Source organism: Vicia villosa, linkage group LG1, assembly GCF_029867415.1.
Source record: "Vicia villosa cultivar HV-30 ecotype Madison, WI linkage group LG1, Vvil1.0, whole genome shotgun sequence".
Classification (NCBI taxonomy): domain Eukaryota; kingdom Viridiplantae; phylum Streptophyta; class Magnoliopsida; order Fabales; family Fabaceae; genus Vicia; species Vicia villosa.
In genome coordinates, this window is record NC_081180.1 from 131762151 (window position 1) to 131773240 (window position 11090).

The 11090-nt window shown below is 28.5% G+C and overlaps 1 protein-coding gene and 1 long non-coding RNA gene across 3 annotated transcripts; one reads left to right on the plus strand and one right to left on the minus strand.

Annotated features, from left to right (window-relative positions):
* Positions 1 to 5480: 5480 nt before the first annotated feature.
* On the minus strand, positions 5481 to 7988 carry LOC131644223 (uncharacterized). 2 transcript variants are annotated; one of them, XR_009296384.1, is made up of 4 exons: positions 7204 to 7988; positions 7045 to 7110; positions 6264 to 6950; positions 5481 to 6169 (listed from the first exon to the last, which is right to left on the minus strand). It is a non-coding gene; the product is annotated as an uncharacterized LOC131644223 (long non-coding RNA). The 2 variants fall into 2 exon arrangements; XR_009296383.1 differs by having other exon boundaries at positions 5481 to 6950.
* Positions 7989 to 8185: 197 nt separating this feature from the next.
* Positions 8186 to 10823, plus strand: LOC131617040 (putative F-box protein PP2-B12). The gene is made up of 3 exons (XM_058888431.1): positions 8186 to 8642; positions 8728 to 8846; positions 10165 to 10823. The coding sequence occupies exons 1-3, from the start codon at positions 8373 to 8375 to the stop codon at positions 10616 to 10618; spliced, it is 843 nt and encodes a 280-aa protein (XP_058744414.1). The 5' UTR covers positions 8186 to 8372; the 3' UTR covers positions 10619 to 10823.
* Positions 10824 to 11090: the final 267 nt, after the last annotated feature.

Here is an 11090-nt window from a genome sequence, read left to right on the forward strand (position 1 = left end):
ACTCGTGGGAGCAAGTTGAAGGATGCCCTTAAAGAGGCAGAAAAATGGTATACGCTTGCTTCTAATCTCTATTTAGGAGAAGACCCGTCAGATGGAGAAGCATTAGAAAGCCCCTCATCAGGCGCCCGAGGCCCATGACGAGGCCTTGAGAACTCTCCAGGACGAGGTGGCCGATCTGCAACAGGCGCTTCATAATTCTCTTCAGCTAACTATAAGGAATTTGATTGGAGTCCGTGAGCGAGTTGTTTATGAATTGTTGTAACTTTGAAGTTTTCTCTTTTATCCTGTGAAGTCTTTATTCACTTTAGAGTTAGGGTCGGACCTCCGACGTTCAACGACATTAGCGTGATATATGTTTCGGGAGTGAGAGCCTTTATTGACGTACTTTATGAAAGAAACAACGCATTTGACTGTAACGAGATGGCAAAAGTTCCTATGAAATTTTCTTGCTTTTCCAAATCGATGCGTTGGATGACGTTAGCTACCATTTTTGGTTACTGCCTTTTCTTATTATTTTTAGCGTTTGTTGTAGTAGTGTATTAATTCATATATCACATTTGGCAATTTGTTTTCCTTTCTAGGGCGATTCTTGGGATTAGTAGGGTCGACATCATGTGGTCATTTTTTGTACTATGTTCCGTATCACAGAGGATCGTTCCCTGGGGTGGGATCTCCATCCCTTCTGTCGAGTCTTGGTTCAGATCGAGGTGGATGTCTCTAGGCTCTATCACCTACGTCCTTGAATTGGCTAGGTTCGAGGGGGTGCTCCAGTTACATAGAAGTGTGTTTAATAGGCCTTAGAATCAAATAAATGCATTAAGTATATATCGGGTATACAATAGACTCAGAGTACACTTAATCCCTATCAGAATTGCATAAATGTGTTAAGTCTGTATCGAAGACGTACTCATTCAATTATCTTCAGTCCCTTATTTTGGGCGTTCTAACAAAAAGAGACAAAGAAGCATATAGCGGAGAACATATATATATATATATATATATATATATATATATATATATATATATATATATATATATATATATATATATATATATATATATATATATAAGAGGGTTATATTTACTCCAAGAGTAAGTTATCAACACTTACTTCTCACCTTGACCATTAATTCTTCTCAATCTAATGGTTAAAATTCATGAGTATTGATTTTCTCTCTCCATATTTAATTACTCATTAATTTTAACCATTAGATTGAAAAAAATTAATGGTTAAGATGTGGAGTAAGTGTTAATAACTTACTCTTGGAGTGAATATAACCCTCCTCATATATATATATATATATATATATATATATATATATATATATATATATATATATATATATATATATATATATATATATATATATATATATATATATATATATATATATATATATATATATATATATATATATATATATATATATATATATAATGAATTAAACTTGTTACAGATAAATAAATAAAGAAGTAACGCTTATTTACCACGGTAAACACTGTCAATGTAATTCATCTATTTTTTGAACATTTTTCCATATACTTATTTATTCTATTGAAAGCATATATACTTATGGTAAGTTTTTATTTTGATTTGAATATTTTAGGAATTTGTGAGAGGATGGAAGAGAGATGTCAAAAATATGTGACTGCAAAAACTGTATTCGAATACATTATCATGAATTGTAATTAATTTCGACCTTGGTAGTATTTATGGAAATTGTGAAAACTCTTGGCAGAGAGCTATCATAAAGAAAGATATTATCTTAAATAGTATTATTTGTCTTTGTCAATTAAATTGATTTTAAGAAATTTTTACTACATTTCTTTTATTTTGAATTTCAAGAATAAAATAAGAAATATTGTCAATATTTTTATGTAGAGAAATTTATCTTTTTTTTTGTAATTTTAAATTAATAATGAAATAATAATGATAATATATATTTTAGAAAAATTAAAATTTAATTTATTTTTATTTTATGAAGTTTTTTTTATTAGATATCGTTTTAATTTTATCTAGCAAAATTTATCATTTATTTTGAATTTAATAACAAAATATAAGACAATATAATTTTGGGTTAAATATGTTTGTGGTCCCTATAAATATCTTAAGTTTTGCTTTTAGTCCCTCTAAGATTTTCCTTCAAACAATGGTCATTCTAAAGTTTCCGTCCCCAAGTTTTGTCCATGCCGTCTATTTGCTCTAACGGAAGCTGACGTCTAATATTAATTTTTATTGAGTTCAAGTCCTACAAAATCTTTATTTTTAAATATTAATTTTTTTCTCCATCTCATAATTATATTTTTCTTCTTTGTCTATGATTATGTAATATAATTAAATCTATATGATTACTGATCATTTTTAAAAAGAGTAAATCATTTCAAATTTTAACAGTTATATCTAAAATTTTACATTTGTATTTGATATTGTCTAAGTGTTATGACATTAAGACTCATTCATGTGTTATCACATTAACAAATATTTTATTGCAATTTTTTTTATTTCATGATTATTATTTGAAGATTCTAAATTACTACATATTTTTTAGTTATTTACACAATATCATAATTAAATTACCTGTCCTCAAAATTCACGCTTTTGAAATTGTAAAACATGGTGAAATTGACTACGAAATAGTTGGTAAATTTGCTGAGGTTTACCCGTTCTCAATACTTGCTCTATTTTACAATTGTGTTCTTGACCTATCTTAATCTTTTTTTTGGATCATTATTTTAACTTAGAACCTAATTTTCATACTACTAATATCTTATTAGTCAATTTTTTTTGTTAAATGGTTAATTTCCATTTTATATATGCAATTTGGTCAAACTTTTTTACTTCACATTTTCTATATCGTTCAAAAAATACTACACCATAAATAATACATCTGAGCTCGCCCAGGTCTCTGACTAATACAAATTAATAATTTAAAAGAAAAAGATAAAAAATTAATATTACGACAAAAGCTCTCCATTACCATTTGTTTCTATTTTTTAAACTAGTACTTAGACCCGTGCGAGGCACGGGTTAACTATTTTATAATATTTAAAAAATACTTATAATTTAAATGTATTATTCATTAAAAAAATGAATTTGTTTCTAAAACATAATAAGAATGAAAAAAAAATAAACACAAAATTATTTAACCAAAAAAATTTATCATTTTAAAAGAAAAACATATTATTTATTTATATTTAGAGCATAAATATATGATAAACATTTGAATTCATAATTTTATGTTTCAATAACTAAATGTTTTCCCGTGTTTTTGACCAATAACACGTATTATTTTTATAATTTATTAGGATGTGAAAAACTATCATTTAATTAATTAATTTGTGGAAATATATTTTTTCATGTTTAGTTTTTTCAAATAAAAGATGAAATAAGTTATAAAATACAATTATTCAAAATATATTTATAGGAGTTTCTTATTTATCCATGATAACTATAATTTGGAATTATTTCTTAATTTGTATATATCAATGATAACTATAATTTATGTATATAAATACAAAATTAGAATAAATATAAAAATAATTAGTTACCATAAAAGAATAGAAACTGCCGAAATTTATATTCATTTGCAAATTATAAAAATAAACTGTGTTTTAATATTACAACAAATCTTTTAGCCTTATTTTAATTAAAAGTAAAGTTCGATTATTTTAACAAAAGAAAATATGATTTTTCTAAACAATGTCCATAAAGTAGAGGACTTCATCTAAATAATGGTATTTAATTTGTTAATGTATTGTATTTAACATGTTATAAAGTGAAAAATATTAACTAATATTCATTCAAAAATAAATTTTAAATAAAAATGATGTGTGAAAATTTTGAATTTATTCAAAATTAAAATCAAATACACAATTTTCTTAGATATCCTACATGTTTAGGTTTTAATTCAGCGAGTGGTTTAGTTTATTTGTTTCGTCTTTAAAAATGTTTTTTTAAAATTAAATTCACAATGATTTAAATATTAGTTTTTATATCAATAAAAGTAAAGTCTTTACTGCAATTGTAATTTATATTTGGCTCTTTTTTTTATTAAATATGGTCTCAATTGGTTCTTTTTATATTTGGAAAGCATTTAAATTTGATCATTCTCTATTAAAATGCATTAAACTAAATGATTGACAAAGTTTTTTTTAAGTGTACCATTTAAATTCTTTTGAGTTGATATTTGTAAGAATAATTTCAAAACTGCTAACATTTAATATTTTATGTATGGTAAAATATAAAATCATAAATTTTAAAATGTATTTACTATCATTCTCTGAAATACATTTCTTAGTAATATATTGAAGTTGTTTTTAAATATAAAAAAGTCAGTGTTAAATGTATTTATATCATAATGATATTTTAGTACTAATCATATTATATAATTATACATATTAATTACACTATAAATATTATTTAATTTAATATAAATACCTATTTAAGATTTAACAAATATTTAATTTACAATAAAACAAATTTTTATAATTTAAATGTAATAAATAACAAATATTTATTTATACAAAATTAATTAGTATTACACAAACAATATTGATCCCTAATCATTAGGTTATCTAATAAAAAATAAAAACATAATCACCAATATATATATGAACCAAACATAATCTAATGATATATTTTTCTCGTATACAAATATCATTTTTATTTCACTTTTTTTAATAATAAAAATAGATTATTTTTTTGTTTTGATATTATTTATAAAAAAAATATTTGGATCGATATTATTTATAAAAAAAATATTTGGATCGATAAAAATAATATTTGCAAAAAATATAATAATTATTGTAATAATGATCATATACTACAAAACAATGCAAAATATTAACATTATACCATAAGTTTAAAATTTTACAAACGATGCAAAATAATACTAACCTTTTTTCAAGCTCGTATTTATTCATCTTTCATACATAATAAAATGTATTGAATTCAAAATTATGTAAATGACATTTCAAATTCAAAATTTTAAATGTTTCACTAATTTTTTATTTAATTTTCTTTTACAAATAATTCAATTATTTTATAATTGATATAATACATTATGCCAAAAAATAAGAATGAATATAACACAATAATTAATTTTTTGAAAATCTTTCACTATTCTTTTAAATATCATTGATGCCTAAAATACCATTCTGTCATAAATATGCATTTAAAATAATTAAATTTTTTCAATTTTCTCACGAATATAACTTAATTACCATTTAAAATATATTCTTTTTCTTAATTAGAAATTATAGCATATATAAATTTTTATATGATAATTAAAAAATATTTATTAATTATATAATAATTCTTCATTTTCTATATAAACATTAATTATAAATTTGCAAGAAATATAATTTTTGTATAATTTTTATATAATCTATATATTGTAATAAAAAATAACATTTACAATTATGAAGTTCTTTGACATAAAAAATTATATATGGATGACATTACTAAACACAAACCAAAGTCGCAAAAAATATATATACATTGTTGGCCTTTATTGACAAACCAAAATCGTAAAAAATATATATGCATTGTTGGCCTCTATTGACAAAGAAATAATCATATATAATAATTTGATTAAAATAAACCTTTAACAGACCTATTGCAAATAAAAAATAATTTGAAGTTTGACAATCAAACACATAACTGTCAGCTTAAAACGCAACATTTTAAGCTCATCAATTTTTTCTGACTGCACAATGAGCAACCGGTCTTCTCCATAAACCACTTTTCGGATGTATATAGTTCCGGAAACACCTTTGTTAAGACAACATTTTCCAAAAGAGAATGAAATAATTCTCTCTGAAGATCTATCTATCATCAATAACATAAAATTGATATCCATGTTCACCCTCACTGCATCAGTGAGGTACCACCCATCAATGCTGATGCTTATCAATATTATCATTGGCTTGCTAATGATGTTAAAACACAGGTATGACAAAACTTAAAGGAATAATATATTGTCACTGCAAAAACTGCTGCTCATCAAAAGATAACTGACTAAAGCACTAATGTTATCATTTAAGATCGCAAAATGAATGGTGGGTTTCATTTAACTGGTTTTATGGATCTACATCATCAGAAAGGTGGCTTGACCAAAGTAAATATATTGCATTTCATCCTTCCATGTTTGCATAGGCACCAATAAATCTTAATCACAAAATTACATAAGAATGGTAATCATTAAAGAATAACTAAACCAAACAGCACAAATAAAATAAAAAGTTTGTGTTGAACTTTCAACCTCATATCGGAAAGAGATCCTCAAATTGGAAACATATGTCTTGTGAATGTCATTTCCTTCAGAACCTCTCAAGAAATATTTATCCCCTAGCCAGTGTAATTAAAAGGAAAAGAGTACAATAAAATAATGTAAACAAAAACAAAGACACTCATGAGGATGGAAGGAATTTAGCAAAGAGTTTGGATCAGAAATCGTTATTAATAACTTATTCCTGAGAAGGTGAAATCGTTACTAATAACTTGTTAAAAGTTATAACCTCGGGATAAACCAGTGCATAACCAGATGAAATTGGCAAGTGAAACATGACAATAAGAATCTTCTCATTCTCATCTCTATTAACCAAATACAATGGTGTCCCTGCTGGTACCCCAATGATGTATCGTTATTCAAGGTTGAATCTCTAAGTTTTATCTTCCGCAACCAATGACGATATTTTCAAGACTTGCTTCCATATTATAAAATTAGGTATATGTTTCACAAGAAAAATTGTTACATATTAAACAAAAACTATAACCTTGGACCATATCTTCCCAAATTTTGATCCATTTCTTTATGCAAATATGAAAACAAAAATTATAACTTTGGACTATAAACTATGGAGTGAAATATTTTGTTATAATTAAGATTTAATGTCATACCAATACAATCGTAACTACCCCAAGTGTCATTGCAGCTGCAGTCTCCACCCTGAAAAACACTTATTTTCTTACACTAATCAATATTTGAATCAGATCAAAAGAGATTTACAATAGTTATACATTATAATATGGAGAAATATTACCTTCACATTGTTTAAAATTAATGTTGGCAAAATGGTTACATGCATTCTCCAACACTTTCAACAATCCTAATAAATAAAAAACAAAATAAAACTTCACTTCAATTCAACTTAATTAAATCCTATGAACAATCATCCAGGTATGTCAATATTAGTTATTACCCTACAACTTCGTGACCGGGAATGCAGGGGATGACCTTTGATATCCACCATGTATGACCTTCTCAATTTGAGATGAAAACAGGTGAAAGCACCAAAGCATAAATAAAAATTATTATAATCTGACTGTAAAGAGATTAATAAAATGTAAATAATAGTAACCCTTTTAGATATGAACTCTCCAGATGAAAGTCGGCGAATTGTAACAAACCCTAAAATTCAAAGATTGAGCTTACTTTATAAACTTCTTCAATAGATACACTGAAACAGAACCGATGGTATTGACATGTCGGCGCTTTGAACATCTCGACAGAACCGGTGTTAAATTCCTATTCAAATAACTTCCATGGCGCCGCTTTCAAACCTTCACAAACAAAGTGAACACCATCAGTAGAAATAAAAAAGAAGAGAGAAATACAACCACCACCACCGTGCATCTCGCAGTAGGTTGGAAATCTAATTTATCGAAATCTACAACAAAAAAAAAATCAACAACAACATAATCGACTTTGTAGATCTAAGCAGAGAATGATAAAAGTATCATTTTTGTTGAAAAAAAGCAAGAAAGAATAAAGAAGAAAAAGAATAGAGAGGAAGCAGAAGACAGAAGAAGTGAAGAGGAAGAGAGAAGAAGGGAAAGAAAAGTTGCATCGGTAACGAAAATTCGTATTGGTAAAGATGTATTTGCAAAGAGAAATAAATTTGAAAGAATATTGTGTGGGAAAACTGAGAAATTTGGGAAAGGAAAATGAATCTGAAACGACCCTTCAATTGTGCATTGAAATCAAAGAAAATATGGAAATGGGTAATGTATCATAATTTACATTTATATTGAATATTTATGGGATGACAGCTAATTATGTGGAAGTAAAATAAATAAAAACCAATATTAAATAATTTTTAAAAAATAGAAATATTTCTTAAAATAGAAATTTTAAAAATAGCATGGTACATAGAATGATGACACTTGGCAACCTTGCCAAAACTCTCATCTTGCTATTTTCTATTGTATGATTCCAATAGTAGAAGGGGTTTCCTTCTTCGGTTCTTCCTCCTTCCCCGCTTTCCTTTCCCTTTCCATTTCGGTAATGAAATTACTTAAAAGTTACGTCTATTTTCAGTTTTTCACATCATTGATTGATAGGTAAAAAAAAAAGAAAAGAAAAAAAAGAATGGCAGAGTTTGAAGACTTGCCAGAAGGATGCATCACCACCATAATATCTCGTACGACTCCAGTTGACGCCGGAAAACTCTCCGTCGTCTCTAAATCTTTCCGTTCTGCCTCTGATTCCGATGCTGTCTGGAATGCCTTTCTTCCTTCCGATTCCAATTTCATTGACTCTATCATCTCTCACTCTCCTTCACTCGCCAATCTTCCTACCAAAAAGTCTCTCTACCTTGCCCTCTCTGATCGCCCTATCATCATCGACAATGATCGAAAGGTATTGTTTCTCCCAATTTCTCGATTTCTAGGGTTTATCATCATTCACTAAATTGATATTAGCAATTGATTACATTGAAATGCAGAGCTTTCAATTGAATAGAAGGAGTGGAAAAAAGTGTTACATGCTTGCGGCTAGATCTCTCACTATCGTTTGGGGTGATGATCAGCGCTATTGGAATTGGACTGCTATGCCTGATTCCAGGTTCGCTCTTAATTTTCTCTTACATTATTATGTATAATTTATTTTTTGGTAATGAAACAAATTACTCAGATTAGATGCACATATATTTGTAATGTTGTAACTTGTAAGTGTTCTATATTTTTGATATCATCGTCTCAGTGTATCTGTGTCGTGTTAGATGTTTGGGTCAGACTCTTTTTTTTTTGGCTTTAAACCACCGGTTTAGTCCGGTTCGAGGGCGAGTTCTGGCATCTAGTGGTTCCATCCCCCTCCCCCTCCCGATCGCAGTTGTGGGGATCGAACCGTGGTTCTCCCTACCGAGTCCAGCGCCAATCACCACTGGACCAACTAACAATTGGTGTGTTTGGGTCAGACTCTGCTTCGTAGCATTTATAGCTTTAGACTTCGGTTGCCCAATTTTCTTTTGCTTCTTTTTCTCACTTTTATAGGTTTGTTCAGCTTCTCCCTTGTATGTTTTAGCATTGTTCTTTCTGCTTTCTTACAGAATTGTTCATTCTATTTCCTTGAATATTTCATATTTGTTTATGGTCTTATGGAAGATGCCGTAACTCCGCCCCTTCCATTATTTTCTCTACCATTCTTCCAATATCTTTAGGATTTTTCTCAAGTTTATGATTGTGGCAGCCAATATTTCACCAAACTCGAGGCCATTTTAGAATAATAGAATTACTAAAAGCTCCACAGTGCTTGTCCTTGTTGGTTGAATCAAGCCATTATTAATTGCTCTATAAAGCTGAGCATGTCACCTAAGTTATGAGCTTGAAATATTCACTGTCCAATGTAAGTGGTCAGCTACTGTTGGTTGATCATATTTCTCTCATCATTGAAACTGGTGAATCTTCCAAATCATAGATAGTGCATAGGGTTTGTTCAGTTGGTGCTCAATGTGGTGCTCTAGTTCTAAACCATGCCATTAGATAAATGTTTCAAAATCCATAGCTTCCCTCAAAATGAGAAGGATACATATTGTATGATATAACTGAAAGAATGTTTTTTCATTTCAAAGGATATACAATTTTATGAAAATGTTTTCCATATTCACCTTTTTTTCACTTTCTCTTCGTTTTTTCTTCCAAATGAATACTTATTCTTAGACCCATTCAATCCACCATTAGATAATTCTTCTTATAGATAACAAACGATATCAAAAGTCTATCATAAGTTATGCTTTGTTTACATCTACCAAATTTTAATTGAAGAAGCTGCATTGTTAGTGTGTCTACACCTCTGTATAACTGTGACTGTGATGGTATGCTTCACTTTCAACTTTTTCCTCGGCTGTATTCTTATCTTTACTATTTGCTCAAATTTTGGACAGGTTCCCTGAAATTGCCCATCTTTGTCATGTGTGGTGGTTTGAAATTCGTGGAATAATCAACACTCTTGCCTTATCCCCAAATACTCAATATGCAGCTTATCTTGTGTTCAAGATGATTGATGCCTATGGATTTGAGAACGAAACTGTGGACTTAACTGTTGGCGTCAAAGGTGGCCAAAGCAACACTAAAATAGTCTGTTTGGATCCAAACATAGAACCTGGGCCACGCATAGATAGGTGGTATCATGGGAGGAGGCCGAGGCCACACAACATAATAGGATTGCAACGTCCTAGTGTGAGAAACGATGGATGGCTGGAGATTAAGATGGGAGAATTCTTCAATTCAAGCCTCGAAGATGAAGTCGAGATGAGTGTTATGGAGACAAAGGGTAATGGGGTGAAGGAGAATTTCTTTCTTGAAGGAATAGAAGTTAGGCCTAAAGAAGACAATTAAGCAACATCACTGAACTATGCAGTGTTTTGTGTCTTGTTTCATATTGTCTCTTGATTTGCAGTCTCTTAAGAACATTGATTAAAGTTGAACCAATGCCTTGATAGACTAGAAGTTAAGTATCATAATTGTGTGCTATCGATTTATGGTCGATGTCGCAGTTTTTTAGTTTGGTTTTCTTTAATAAAACCAATTTTTTTTGTTTTTTCTAGCATCTTTACTGCACCTGTCTTAGTAGTGATAATATTCAAATTTCTACTCCAACACAACTGCTTCTACTGCGCTAATACTATCCAGATCGTTGGATCAACCCGTAATAGCCTTGACTTTCAACCGTTGCTCCTTACAAGTATGTTATACTACGGATTCATGCTCTTAAAATGAGATATGTTTTTGTAAAATTTACTATTATATTGAAGTATATTTAAAATGAATATTTTTATTGGATATATTTTAAAAATGAAGATAAAATAAT